This window comes from Pleurodeles waltl, chromosome 3_1 (assembly GCF_031143425.1).
Source record: "Pleurodeles waltl isolate 20211129_DDA chromosome 3_1, aPleWal1.hap1.20221129, whole genome shotgun sequence".
NCBI classification, from domain to species: Eukaryota; Metazoa; Chordata; class Amphibia; order Caudata; family Salamandridae; genus Pleurodeles; species Pleurodeles waltl.
The window spans coordinates 835,821,473-835,837,427 of record NC_090440.1 but is presented as its reverse complement, the minus strand read 5'-3'; the positions used below and the strand labels follow the sequence as shown (position 1 = coordinate 835,837,427).

At 40.6% G+C, this 15,955-nt stretch overlaps 1 protein-coding gene across 1 annotated transcript in view; it reads right to left on the bottom strand.

Moving 5' to 3' along the window:
• OTOG (otogelin) overlaps window positions 1-15,955 on the bottom strand; it is a 956,473-nt gene that overhangs the window by 443,012 nt on the left and 497,506 nt on the right. The window contains exon 30 of the mRNA XM_069221482.1: window positions 5,266-5,292. Within this exon, the coding sequence (XP_069077583.1) occupies window positions 5,266-5,292 (27 nt within the window). The remainder of the gene's footprint in view (window positions 1-5,265; window positions 5,293-15,955) is intronic.

Sequence of the window (15,955 nt, the reverse complement as noted above, 5' to 3'; positions counted from 1 at the left end):
ATCTCCGTTCTCTGAACAAGTTTGTGTTGGTCGAACATTTTCGAATGGCATCCTCACAGTCAATCATTCCTCTCCTCACAAAGGGGGACTATTTTTGTCTGCCAGTACATGTGGAGAGTCAGTCATTGAGGATGTGCATAGTCCTCGGACAGCATTTTTAGTTTCAGGTCCTTCCATTCGGCCTGGCCACCTCACCCAGAAGTTTTCACAAAGGTATTCATCCCTTTTGTTGCTTTTTTGCATTTCAAAGGTGTTGTGCTTTGTTCATATTTGGATGACTGGTTAGTCACTGCTCCATCTCTTTTGAAGGCTCAATGGGATGTGGAGCTGGTGCTTTAGGCTTTGGGCCACTTTGACCTGCTGGTGAACCTACCGAGGTCTCACCTGACTCCTTCCCAGTTGAAGATGTTCATAGGAGCTCACCTAGACACTCGGCTGGGGCAGCATTTCTTCCAGAGGACAGGGTTCTGTCTCTCCAGGGGGGTAGTGATAGACTTGCTCTCACAGTTCTGCAGGATGTTGCTTGAGGGTGCAAGAGCCGTTGGCAGCTTCCACTGCAGTGGTTCTTTGAGGGAGGTTTCATTTAAAGCCAATTGTGACTCACATTCTCAGGCATTGGGATCCCAGTTCTAAGAAGTATGGGGTCATGATTCCTTGCTCAACTCAGGTTTCCCAGCTCTGTCATGATGGTTGATCAGGGACAATCTAGAAAGAGGAGTTATGTTTCAGCTGCCACCCCCAGTTCTTTTGACAACTGATGACAGCGAGTGGGGCTGGAGGACGGTATTGGGCCACCTTGAATGGAGTGCACCTTGGTCTCTTTGGGAGAGTCAAAAATCCTTGAATTGAAGGGTTCTCATGGCTGTGTTGAGGTCTTTGCTTGTTTTTTCAGGAGAATCTGAAATGTCTGAATGTAGTAGTCATGACTGACAACCAAGTTGCAAGTGCTTACCTCAACAGGCAAGGGGCCCTGCTGTTGTGCATCCCTAAATCTGGATGCGTCTCAAATTTGTGCATGGATAGAGATGTTTGTTCAGGATCTGAAGGCTGTGTACATCAGGGGGTAGATCATTTTTTGCCAGGAAGTCCAAGACAGAACCTGTCGATCTCTGTAATGTATTGCTTGGCTCGTCTTCTGTTCCTCAGAATGTGCCATAGGTTTGTGGTGCCTTGGCTGGATCTGTTTGCATCTCCGGGGACTGCCCATTGCCTTCACTTTTTCACAGAACTTCAGTCTCTGCAGGCTTGGGCAGTGAATGGTCTCCCATTCCCTTAGCCCCTTGTTGTATGCATTTCCTCTGATTCCTCTCCTGCAGAAGGTGCTGCAGAAAGTCCAGGTGGAACAGGCGAAGATGATTCTTATTGCCCCTTACTGGCACCACCGTCCTTGGTTTTCTCTTCTTCTCACTGTGGCCAGGGGTCCGTTTTGATTCTTCCTCGCAGCTCCTCTCCCCTTCATTTTCCATTGCTGTCCTACCAGACAACGTTTCAGTTGTGTATGATGGCCTGGCTATAGAACGGATAGGCTTGGTTCAGCAGGGTTGTTCCTCACAAGTTGCACAGGAGATTCAGTCTTCTCAGAAGCAATCTACCCTGAGCTCTTTTGGTAAGCATTGGGGGTCTTTCTCTTCTTGGTATACGAACCGGTCAGAGGATCCTGCTCATATTGATCCATTTAAAATCCTGGATTTTTTATGGGATGTGTTTTTGAAAGGCTTAACTCCTAGCACTCGGTTCAGTGGGGTGCACTTTGACCGTTATTTTTTTTATGCCTTTTCTACCTTGTCTCCCCAGGTGTTGAGATTGCTTAAGAGCTTTAGGTTACAATGGCCCATTGTCACAAAATGGTTCCTTCTTGGGATTTGTCCATTGTTTTGAGGGGCTTGCAGGGTGCCCTGTTTGAACCTTTGGAGGAAGCAGGGTTGGTCTAACTGTCTGCCAAGGTTTTCCTGTTGGCTATAGCCTTGGCCAGATGCCTGGTTGAGTTGGGAGCTTTGTTGGCTGTTTTTCTCTACCTAAAGTTTTTCCCAGATCGGGTGATTTTCAGGCTGGACTCTAGTTTGTCCCTGAGATTTCTTCCTCTTTTCATTTCACTCAGGAGGTGGTTTTTCCATGTTTTCCTGATTCCTCCTCTTTTCTTCCTTCTATCCCGGATGTCAGGAGGGCTCTTCTCATTTATTTGGATCGCACTAAACCATTTAGCATTTCCCAATACTTATTTGGGGCTTATGATTCAGTTTCCAGGGGACTGAAGGTCTCTACCCAGAACTTTAATAGGTGGGTGAGGCAGGCTATTTCCCAGGCTTATGCTGCAGTGGAGGAGTCTCTCCCTGAGGATGTGCAGGGGAGGTCTACTAGGGCAATGTCCACTTCCTGGGCAGAAGTGGGAGGTGTTACTATTTTGGAAATTTGCAGGAGGGGCCACTTGGTTGTCCTCTCATTCTTTCCTTACCCAGTACTGTCTCTTAGTTTGTGATGATCTTGATGAGCATTTTGATTCCACTGTCTTAGCTGCTGCTTCTAAATGAAGTTGTTGTCTTTCTGTGAATAAACTTTGAATGCGCACCACCTTTTTGGTGCTTGCTTGTTTCTCTGTGCTTGGTTACTTCGGTGTTTGTTAGGACTGGGACAAGGAAGATCACATGAGAGGGTATTGTTCAGTTACTTACTGGTAATTTCATTGCCATGATTAGGGATCCTTCTCGTCCCAGTCATCTTCCCTTCCTCCTGCCTGGTTGCTCCTTGTTTGGCACTGCTTGATAACAAACAGGACGAGGCAGGGGGGAGGAGTCGTTAAATGAAAAAAAAAGTGTAAAAATAAGGAAGGGACTTCTGTGCTACTGCTGTCAGTGAGGTATCAGTCCTCATTTGTTAGGACTGGGATGCAGAGGATCTCTAATCGGGGTAATGAAGATTGCCAATAAGTAACTGAACATTAACCTTACTTCAAGTAAATCACTGTGACCTGGCATTAAACAGACCTCCTTTCTGTTGCTCTGCCGCTCACTCCATCTCTTCTCTTAGACATGCAATGTGCAATAATAAATTTTAGCTCATTTTAAAACATGTGTGTGGAACGCCTGAGCTTATCATTACAATAATGTGGAACCTGGAAATCTATACAGGCTTTCATACTTTTATTGCCCTTCTTAGTTTCCTCTCTATTATGAGCAAAGATACAATGTAGGCAATGCACACATTCTCCATCACCTCAAAATAAAATCCTCCCTGCCTACATACAACATAGAATGCCTATGAATTTGTGTCTAAGATTAATAATACATTCAATGCAAACTCCACTATTGGCTCTCCTGCCCATGTCCCATTTTCCTGAAGGTATTTCTTTGAAGTGAGGGCACCTTTCGTTTGGGGTGTAGGTACTATGACTCTGTTCAGTGGTTATTCTCTGGTATTATACAGCTGCCACACGTCTGTGGTGAAAGACTTAACTAGAGGTTTGAAAAATGTTTTCATCAATATCACCTCAAGATCACAAAACACATTTTTAGGGTCGAGCCTGCAAGAGCATGCACTGGTGCCTGCATCGTGCTTGCAACACATTGTTGATTACAAAATGGGGCTTGGATCCCATCTATTACTTACAATTCCTTGACTTTGGTGTCACTCTTCTTTGCTGCCTCCTTACTTGGACAGCACAGATCAGAGTAACTTCCTGTTTCTTCTCTTACACATGGACGAAGCACAAATCGTTTCTTAATAATTAATGTCTCTCCACTGCTCGCACTGTGATTCAGGTACTTATGTTTTCATTTGTTGTCCCTGTTCCTTCTTTCCTCACTCATTCACCACTTTTCTGTTTTGCTGCCCCATCTCTCTCCACTGCTTGTGCTTTGATTATGGTTTGAATTTATTTTAATTACCCTTTTGCTCCTGTTGCTTCTTTCCTCTCCTACCTACCATTTCTCTGTGTTGTTGCCCCACTGGCGGCTGCCATTCTTTGCAACTCAAAATTCTTTAATGTACAATGATTGTTTTCTTTCCAAGCAGTACCCTTACTTAATGCGTTTTTTTCTCCCAGTTTGAAACACAAAGGTAAGGTTAGAAAATTCTTTCCAGCGATGCGGAAGGCTAGCAGGGATGGATTTCATTGCAAAATGGGAGTAGAAGTCATCTGCGGTTTTCCTTTGTGTTCTCAGGACTGAGGCCGTTCACAGCCAAGATTTGTGCCAAAGCCTGTGATATAGATCGATGTCTGCAGCATGGCCAAGGTGAAATGGCAAAACAAAATGTTTTCAGTTGAATGCCTTAGGGTGCCTGTTTTACAGCTATCTATGGACTGAGAAGTGTGTCAGAATCCTTTATAGCAATGATGTCAGTGGACATGTGGCTAGGCATTTATTTAACTAGCTCTTAGTAACTAAAATACCAAAGAATATGTTTCATACAACATCACACAGAGGTCAGAGTGGCTGAACCAAGGCTTGCAATCATCACTTTAGCACACCCACCTCCTTCTCCTGTCTTTTTTTTATTTATTAATTCTTTCCCTGTTGTCTAAAACGGAGCGCCTCCCCACACGTCCAACCAGATTATTAGAAAAAAAGCACTATGACTCGCCCAGCGCTGGCCACATCATAGCACTTTTTTTCTACCTTTCTGCCATGCCGCACAGCAAGCACACTGCTGTACCAGATGGTTAAAAGACATTGACAAAGCCGATATCTCTTGCAGAGGTGAAACCTATTGGCTTTGCCAATGCTTGTTTTATGAAAGGAATTGCTCTTCCTGGCCAAAAGATCATTTGTTTCACTTAAAATACACCAGGAAAGGAGCCACACGTTATTAATTTACTGTTGAAGAAACCAGCCCCAAAACAGTTTGATAACTCTTGACCTATCTGCAATCTAACAAACCCTATCAAACTTTTGTACGCTCAGTTTAACTATATTAGCACTAGCAGGTAGAAAGGGTATTAGTATACTTGGGGCCTTTCCCCATACCCTCCAATACACACAGATAGGCACAAAATACTTGCAAACATTCAATGAATGCAAGCAGGTCAGCATAGTTTTGCAAAAAGATCCCTCATGAGTGCAGACCTTGTGGAAAGTATGGATATATTTCTGCATTAATATGTAGCACCTTTGGGAAAGATAATTGCATTTCTAACAGAGTGTGAAGTAAGAGGTAAAGGAAATACAAGGTAACAAATGAGAAACAACCCACAGAGGCATACCATTGTGCTAGCAGTTGTGAGATGGTGACTGCACGTCAACAGTGTATTAAAATGGTCAAATGACTCACCTTTATTAAAGTATTCACAGTCATAGGCTGAAGGAGAAAAATTATACATATATTAGTATGCTGGGGAGAAGAAATAGTGCCAACAACACTTTATCTCAGTCAGTGAAACAGAAAATATTGTACTTATTTTAGCAACTACAAAATTAAATCAATAAGTTTAGCAAATCAAGCTGCATATTTTCAGCAAAGCCCATCTTATGAATGGACACTTATGACATTGGACACTTTGCATTGAACTTTTGTAGTCTAGTGCCATTTATTTCTTATTGACACATATTTGGGCTCTTTTTCTTCTATGTTACCACAGCTCCTTGTGTTCACTTACGATTTGTACTGGGTACTTGATTTTGTATTGAATGACTCAACAAACCATTAGGTAAATATTGAAAATCGGATATTCACAGACCATATCCCATCTATTGTTTACATGTAATATGTCGCTTGGTATAACTAGCAGGTGCTAGAGATTTCAATGCAAATAAATTCAATTTAATTGATAACCTATATGAGGGAATTGTGGGCCTAATCAAATCCTGCAATTTAAACATGACTTTTCCTTTCTAAACTTTCCATGCTCCCCACTTGCATGACTTGCTCAATTTGCTAACGCTGACAAATTCCAAACTGCTTTAACTGAGCAGAAATGTTTCTATTGTGACTTTAGCATGGCCATTTCATGATGCAAATTTCCTATGCGAACAATTAAAGTTATATTTTCTATTCATCGGTAAATACCTGACCTGTATTGGAATCTCAAAACTTGCTAAATTAATCTTAAACTTGCTTCTTTATGAATATGTCTTGTATTTAGAACTCTCTTTGTTTAAACTTGCCATCTCGATGGAACCTGTTCCTGTCTGATAAGCTGATCGAATACTTTATCTGAAGAAAATTGTAAATTTTGTGTGTAAAAGTGTCCCAGGAAAAAAAAGAGTGGGCTCGCTGTCTCAAAGGCTCACTGGCTAACTCACTTGCTTTTGCTGACAGACTTCTCAGATTTGCTCAATCTCTTGTTGCAGAGGTTAAGACTTTCTTCTTTATGAGTTCTGATATATTTACAGGCTTGACAGACTCTCAGATGGTTGTTCCTTTTTGCTAATTTATATTACACTGCCTCATACTCTCTGACTCAGATGATTTTCTTTTGTTCAGCCTTTGAATGCTCTTTTAGGAGAAAACTCTTTATGAGTTACTAAACTACAATATATTTTTTTGACCTAGAAATATAGAACAGGGATTAGATTTATGGGACACGATTTGTGCTATGTTCTCTAATTTATGAGTGAATAATAAAGAAAACGATCTAAGAACTAACGATTAATAAAACCTTTAAAAATGAACTAAAGCTCTCATAATGACTCCTGAGAAAGAGAACTTGATTTATGCTAAAAGTTTAAGTTTATGAGTTGTGGTTTCCCTTTCCCTGCTTGTTTGCAAGGTCCCTTCTGGGTAGCCTAATAGATGCAGGAATTTCAAAATGAATTTAGTATTCTCCGCGTTCCCAAAAAGTAGGTAGCAGAGGTAAGGTTTAAATGAAGAGGGAAAGAAGCTGCAATAATTAAGAAGTGCCCAAAAAATAGATAAAGCCCAATTACACAGAACCCGATTGCGAAGTCTGAGGAGTGCAGCTCCTGAAGCAGTTGCAGATTATGGTATCAATAGGGTGATGCATCAAACTTGTGCTGATTTATGAATGTGATTTGTATTGAAAATCTTCTTATGTTGTTTCAAAGTGCACTGCTATTTATCTACATGTAATATGTTGTTTGTTGAAGAAGATAAGAGGATATCGGTCTAAGAAGTAGTCTAAGATTTCTGGATAGGTACATAAGTCATAAAGGTTTTCTTGTCTGCTAAGAGAAGTGGAAGTCGCAAGACAGTTGATTACACAATAGAAAGGGACATAATACATTGTTGTGCTTGGATTAGCTTTTGATTAGTGCTTGTGAAGCATGATGCATACAGGTAACACAACACAAATAGGATGATTTTCCCACAGGTCGCAAACTCATTATTGTAAGTGGAAAATATTGTTTGATTGGAAAATCCGAAGGTATATAACCTAATTCTGATTGTTGATTGTACTATAGTTTTTTCTTTAGAAGAAGCAGACAAATGTTGATGTAGTTTTACATTGTTTAATTATTAGTTTGTCTTTTGAAATGCATGAAGAAATTGTAAAGGAGGGTGAACTTTGCAAAGATCGAGCTGTTGCATCCTATTGTGCAGCACTGGTATTGGTTGGTGTGTGTAACGCCACACTGTGATTAGTTAAATCTTGGCAAAATCTGCAAAATCAGTGGCTGATTTAATTACAGAAATGATTTGTGACTTGATAAAAATGGTTCTGAGGTTTGACGTATACAGATCAATTTCAAAACAATTGAAATGCTACAATTTCGATTGCCGATTTGTTGAAATAAATTTGAAATCATGAAATTTTACAACGCTTTGAGGAGTATAATGAGAGGTACTATACTGGTTCCAGTAAAGGAGGGTGAGGAAGCACCTACAAGGGTACGCCAGCATGCCATATGATGATTAATCAAGGGTCACCTACATGTGTTTGGCCTTGTCACACGTGCAAGATCACTGAAAACGAAGGTGTATTGATATTCCCTAGATGGTGTACATTTAATTTGGGATTTCCAAGCAATTTGGAGAAAAATTACATTATATGAAGGCACCTCATAGACCTACACAATTTGAAGCGTGGGAGAAAATGACTCGAAATGGAGAGAGGTACCAAAAATGAACTAAGAGGGCAATAAGAAGTTATGCAGATGTAATTTGGGATGATCAAGCTCAGAGATGGAGAAAAAGTGCTGTACTTACAAATGATTAAAACACAAAAGCTGGAGAAATTGAAAAGCATAAAAGGAAAAAAGATTAAAAGGATCAAGAAATGAAATCTGATACTGATACTGATTCGAGTGATGACAGTTTAGATTAACTTTTAGCTACTCGTCCGCCACCTTATGTGGGTCCTATACCAAATAAATGAGCTCAATTGGCAAATAATGTGACTATAGCTACGGGCTCCTATAGATCCAGCTGTTATACAAGTTACTAGTCAGATGGAGGTAATACTGCTTGCAGATGCACAACCTATATTGACTCAAACGATTGTTGCACCGCCTGTTACTATACAACCTGTAACTCAGCAAGCAGTTGCAAGTGCTCCCGCACCAATGAGTACTGCTGCAAGAGTAATGCTTAGAGATGCTACAGCTTCTGTGATTTCGACTCCAGCCAAATTACTGAATTGACCACAACATAAACAGTGCCTGCACAGGTTGTTCGTACACCAGCTACTGTAGTTCAGGAAGTAATTTGGGGTATACCAGTAAATGAGCTTATCCCGATGTCGAAAAAATACACACGCTGTAGCGTGGACACCTCCATAAAAAATTCAAGCCTTAGAAGAAGGAGGTCAATGTGTCTTCACAACACAAACCGTACCTGGTAAAAGTAATTTGTTAGAAGGTGGTATATTTCCACCCTGGTTTGAAGAAGCTGCCAGAAATTGTGTGAAAGTTGTGGATGCAGAAAAACCGAGCACCAGTTCAAGTCCAAATACTAATCTAGTCTCCGAAAAAGAGTGACCATTGAATATGCCTATATTAAAAATTGAATTAGAAGAAATTATTCTGTTCTTGACAAATTGGCAAACATATATGAGGTTGATATTTCTAAAAGCGTGCCATTACAAATAAGTTTTCGGGTGCAATTAGATGATAAATTAATTGAAATTATTTATTCTTCAGGAATGCAAATTTATCTCACTGATTTAACAAAATGTGTATGCAAATGAAGTGAATTTGACAAATTTGAAACTAAATAGTCACAAAAACATGAAAGAAAACGAAACCGACAGAAGAAGCTAAGTAGAAAAAGAAAGCAAGTCACACATGCAGGAAAGAAAGAGCCAACTTCTGCCTATCCTTTAAGAGAGATACCAGATGAAGGTTATGCACCATTTATAAACAATTTTCCAAAGTTCAGAGAAAAATCCAATGCAGTGGTACACACAAGATGAGAGATTTGTTAAAATGTGAAAGGTATTGTAGATTGATTTGAATATATGTTTTTCAGTATTATGTTTTTTAGTGACTTGTGGGCAGAACGTAAGATTGCTGTTCAATGGTTAGATGCAGAACCAGTGAGAGATCATATCACAAATGCACCTTCACCTCTGGTAATGACAAAGTATAATGTGGCAACTTTTGAAGGGCAGAGTTCCTCATAAGGATTTGGATTATTTGAAATGTGATCGAATTCAGCAAGAGGTTAAGGAGCCTGTGCATGAATACTAGGAGATTGATAAAATAATTTCAACAGCATACAGAATAGATACATCTTGACCCAGCAGATATGTTTTTTTTTATTACATAGTTTGTGCTTGGTTTGAGACCTGAGATTTGTCAGCATATACAGCAGAATGTGATTTGTCGGCAAAGTCTTTGGATGATATTTTGAAATATGCATAGTATTGAAGTGATGAACAGGAGATGAAACAGAGAAAACGTAAAGGGAAGTTTAAGTTGGCTCAGACAGAATTCGCACAAAGAGGCTTTCAGAATCATTTATTTGTTGGAAATGGTGGTGCAGTTCAGAACATGAATGATTCAAATGGAATCCAGACTGGTAGTTTTCAAGTAGGAATGCAAGATGTTCAAGGAGAGAGGATGGTGCCACAAGGTAGAAGAAGAGGTGCTCCAATTCATCCAAGTACGGTGTTGATGTTGTGATGCTGAAGAAGATGACACCGCTATCTTTGTAACGGGGTGGGGCATTGGAAGGACAAATCTAAGCTCAATCCAGATTGAGTTAACTGAAACCAGTTACAGGGAGGAAATCAAATGCTGCTGCAGAATGCTCCTATGCAACAGCCACAAGTACCAATGCAACATCAGACTCAAATGGTACCTGTTCCACAACCACCTGTGGTTCAACAAATTGTGAATTGTGCAAGATTAAATCAGAATCAGTTACAAAAATGAATCAAAAGGTGACGCAGATACAAAATCAAAATGCTATTCAGCAATGTCCTATGTTTAATGATGAGGATTTTGCCTCAGGCACGTCACTTTGACAAAGAGGGGAGGCAGGTTGCATGCTTGGTGAGTCTTGGAGGGAGAAGAGACTGGACCATTTGTGGAAGGTGAGGTGATTGGCCACCAACTGTCATTTCTTATTGACACCTGAGCTACCCATTCTACTGTGAGAACAGCAGAAGTATGGCATACTCCTTTCAGGAAAAGAGATCCAAGTTTTAGGAGTTGTAAAACGACAAATTACAAACCCAATATCAAGAGAGGTTCCTGTAAAAATAGGATCATTTGAAGAAAATCATCAATTTGTTTTTTGGGGATTCAAGCCCTGTAAACCTATTAGGGAGAAATGTATTGTGCTAGTTAAATTGCACCATCTATTGCACGCCACAAGGAGTGGAATTTCAAATGCATGATGAGGATGAAGATTTCAAAATTGTTCTACAAGAAACAGTAGGGATCTATCCAATGTTTACAACAAAAGAATTGTAATCAAGCCAGCGGCAATGCTGTAGGATGCAGGGTGCGCCAGCACCCTCGCAATGTTCACTGTTTGCATACCCGGGGGGGCCCTGGACTGCCCATGCCAAGTGCACTGGGGCACCCATTCTCCGCCAGCCTTTTAATTTTAATGGCGGTGCTACTGCCAGGAAAAGGCTAGTGGAGAAAGAGGTCGTAATCGCCAGGGCAGCGCTGCTTTAGGACCACTGCAACCGCCAGGATCTGTGATCCTGGTGGTGCCGCCCATCCCACTGTGGCACGGCCGCTGTGGTCAAAATATGGTGCTTGGACCGCTGCATTGGCAGTGGGCCGACCGCCATCCATGCGTCTGGTGGTCAAGTGACTGCCAGACTCGTGATGAGGCCCAAAGTGTCTCAAAACAAACTGCAATATTGTCAAAAAGAGGTCCAATATTTGGGACACATTAGTAAAAAAAGAACAAGGAAAGTGTCAAGAGAGAGAGTTGAAGCAGTTCTGAGAATGAGTCCTCCTAAAACACAGAGAGAAGTTAGGGTGTTTTTAGGAATGGTTGGCAACTGTAGACAGTGGATAGCCAACTTTTTGTTGTGCAATACGATTGAGCCATTTGCAAATCAGTCTTGATCCTGCTCCCCCCGGTAACAGTTGAGCCTGAACTGCCAGGCCAGGTCCTCCCGGACCGGAAATAAGCATCCTGGGACCATTTTCGGGGTATCACCCCTAATCAGGCAGGACAAGACATTTCCACGGATCAACTCATTTAGGAAGGGATGCCATGGTATGAACCTTTAAGCAGTATTAGTTCAATCCCAGATTCAGAGCTCAAGCAGAGGAACTGTGTCACATGTCAACAGATAAATATAGGATAATGAACACGTCACATTGAGTCACATAGGGAGATCAGGAGGCCTTTTCAACAAAATGCAAATGGACTTCATTGAAATATCTATTTGTGATGTGCTGAGATATGTCCTGGTGATTGTCTGTATTTTCTCTAAATGTGTGGAAGACTTCCCAAATAGGAGGAATGATAGTCTCACTGTAGCAAAGTTACTGTTGAGGGAGCTAATGCCAAGATACGGTATACCGCATTCTCTAAGGTGAGATTGAGGTACTCACTTCAATTGTGAGATTAAAAAGATGTTGTGTGCAACATTGCACGTTTTGCAGGAGCTACATTGCAGTTATAGTTCAGAAGCTTCAGGCATAGTGGAGCAGCTTATGGGATGATTAAATCATGATTGACAACTGTTTGTGCTTCCACTCCACAGAAATGAACTGATGCTTTGCTTCTAGTGTTGATGAGTCTACGAAGTACACCTGACAGAAATACTGGTTTATTGCCAAATGAAACCTTGATGGGCAGAGCAATAAGTTTATCTTCAGTTTCAGAAATTGCACCTGTGAATATTACAGATGACATGGTACTCGATTACTGTAAGGGACTGGCTGATGTGGTACATTCTGTCCTGCAACTGGTTGAAGCTGCCAATACAAATCCACACCAGGAGCAGTGCCATGACTTTAGCCCCAGAGATTGGGTCTTAGTGAAGAAATGTGTGAGAAAGTCCAGACAAAGTCCAGACTAGAGCCATGTTGGGAAGGCCCTTATCAATGGATTCTGATCACAAATACAGCAGTTAAGTGTGCTGGAATTCCAAACTGAGTACACGCTTCACACACCCAGAGAACAAGAGACCCATATAAAGTAATAGTATACTATGAACCAGAACCAAGAACACTAGTGAACGTACCACCAAACGTTGCATGAAATCAGACTCAAGGGAGAAAAGACTGTGATCAAAGACAGCAAGAAGGAGTAAGGGGTGAAGAATCTCTGATTTATGAAGAGGTCAATTGCAGATATCTCACAAAGTGGCATCAGAACTCTTGACACTGGAGAAGAACAAAGAGCCTGATTTAGAGTTTGGCAGACAGGTTACTCCATTAGAAACGTGGCGGATATCTGGTCCACTGTATTATAATTTACATAGGATAAAATGGAATTATAATACAGTGGACGGGATAGCCATTACGTTTTTGACGGAGTAACCCCATGTGCAAAACTCTAAGGGGCTCATTATGACTTCGGCGGATGGGTTACACTGTCCGTAGAAGTCCCGACGGTCAGGGTGGCGCAAGTGCGGCCACCTTCCCAAAGGCCCCATTAAGAGTTCCCTGCTGGGTCTCTGGGTGGAAATGGTGTTTACGCCCTCTGGCCCAGTGGGAAACGGCCTACAACATTGAAGCTGGCTCATAATAGAGCCGGCGGCAATGCTGTAGTGTGTAGGGTGCACTAGCACTCGTCGCAATGTTCACTGTCTGCCAAGCAGACAGTGAACATCGCTATGGCGCTGGCCAGAGGGGCCCCTGCACTGCCCATGCCAAGTGCAGGGCCCCCCCTGGAATCCCCTGCACCCAGTCTCCGGCAGAGGTTATATGGCGGTGCTACCGCTATGTAACCGCTGGTGGAGTAGGGGTCATAATCCCTAGGGTGGTGCTGCCAGTCCCTCCTCCTAAGGTCGCAATGAGGCCCTAAATCAGGTCCAAAGAAACCAAGTTGAAGAATTGAATTCTGGATCAGTTCCAGAACAAGCAGAAAATCCTGAAGACCCAGGAGACAGAACAAGGTGTGGAACAGAGATTATAAGTGATCTACATGACGCTCGATGGCCACAAGCTTGCAGTCAAAAGAAAGTAAGATCACATGCTTCAGCGGAATCCATGCCACTAACAATCAAAGAAGTACTGAGTCAATGGCATAAGTGACACAGAAGAAAAAAACACACTCAGGAGATCAAAAAGACCTAGGGCACAATGTGGAAGATATTCATCACCAGAATGAACATACCATGTTAGTCAAATTTGGGTTATTCATATTTCTGATTTGCTTGATTGGAGCAAAGTACTGCCTGAACCACCTTGAAAAATCAAAAATGAAAATACTTGAAAACAAAGAACCATTGACATGCTATTGTGAAAAATGAAAAAGAAAGATTGAGAAAATGTATCTTTGTATGAAATAAAAAGACTACTAAAAATAATTAAAGAAGAAAAAAAGAGTATCCAGGTCCGAGGGAGCAGCTGAAGAATTGTGATAACATTTTAGAAGAACACAGAGCAGGGTTAAGGATTGTCTATACAAATATATTATTATCAAAGCCAAACAACACAGAAAAGACTTATGAGAAAGACTAATTTAAGAAGAAAACTAATCTGAAGAAGGAGATATTGTATTGTTCAACTCTAACAAGAGATTGTTACAGGTGATTATTGGTGAAAGAGCTGATTGTAGAGAAATATGTGTGCTGGAAATAGAACTACACGTAAAATATTTTTAGGGACTTGGCTGACACTCATAGTTTTAATAGGAGTAGCAATAGTAGCAGTAGTACACTTCACACCTGAAACAGAAAAAGATGTAGTGGATTTTATAAATGCAACATCTAAGCCAAATATAGACAAAGATAAATTGAAAGCATCATTTGTAGATTAAATGAGCGAAGATTACTCAATGAATGTTTATTCTAGATTAACTCAAGAATATAGTAAAGCTTTTAATGTTAAGAATTGTTATGTTTGTGCACACGTCATCTTCAGCAGGTGAATGGTTTCATCTCACCACATTCCACTTTCTTATGCTATTTAGCATGTTCTTTAGTTTAGTGTATAGGCAAGGACATTTTAAATATTATTACTCAGTCAGTCAAAATAACTTTATTCGATCTAAATTAGACCAAAAAAGTGCAGAAATAACAACATTACATTCATCAATTATTAAAAACGTAATACATTTATAATAATTATTAAATTAAATCAGTTATAAAAAGCTGGGTACAAGCTGAACAAGGGTAAAAAAACAGAGCAAGCGTAATGTGGAATTTGGACAATAGTGTGAACCATTCCGGATTTTCATAACAAAAACAGTATATACTTAATTAAGACCCTTAAGAACATAGGATGCGTTATGAGTTTGGTGTAAACATTATAGTGAAAAAATATTATGATAAAACAATATAAAAATTAAAATTAAAAAACAAAGCGGTCTTATTGTGCAAATTGGAGAAGGACTTCCTAGTCTATCGTGGCCAAGCCAATGTATACTTACTTAAAAATCATTAAAAAACACAATCTTGAGAGGAACAAATCATGATAGAAAGCATTCTAAGCAGATCCACATAGTTTGATTTAGGCAATATCATAGACATGTTATAATAAAACGATCTCGAGATTCAGGTTCCAGTACCGTATACCTTCCATCATTTTATGGGAGACCGAATAAAACTCCTACCAGAGTGACAAATGTTCACTGAAGCAGCGGATTGCAAATATCTGCGACCATATTTATATGATATAAAATGCATACGTTTAAAAATAGGGTGAAGAAAACAAGCCCGAAACATGGAATACAATTTACAGAAAAGCATAAAATGCAACGTGGATTGGATTGACACATTATCACATTGGCAGCGAGAACAAATAGATATTCTTGCCCTGCCACTGGAAAGGCTACGAGACAATGACTTAAATTAAACCTCTGCCTTGTCATAGAGAACCTATGCTGTGGGTTAGTTAGCCATAACAGGTACTTATTCACCCCTTAGAGATTGTCGAGCTGCATAAAATTTATCACGGAAACCATGTTAAGGACTCTAGCAATGCAACCTCCCTCACTATGAGAAAAATACTGCTTTTTAACCCATTCTTTATTTTGAGGGCAAATCTCATTGGGGCAATAAAAAAGTGAGTTCACACCAAGATCGTAAAAGTTGTTTTTAACATATACCAGCCTTGGAATGGCATGCCAATTGTCCAGCTTTAAGCAGTCTGCTAAAATCAGGCGGGAAAATACAGCCTTTGGGGTGGCCCAAATTTTTATCCAAAACAACAGGAGGGCCATACCACAAAGTCCTCAATATAATGTATTTCTGTTTCAAGGTAGAGAATAAAACTAGAATTTGTTCTCAACAGCTTGTAGTCTCCCTGGGAAGTACAGCCCCACACACCGGCACCATACACCCCAAGTGAGAGACATTTGTTTCATTAAATCTGAATCAATCCCCTAATGGGTTTACAGTGAAGTCGGTTGGCAAATTTGAATAGAGCATCAGATACTGCCCCCAATTTAAGTGCTTGTTGGGCGATCAGCCTCTCCC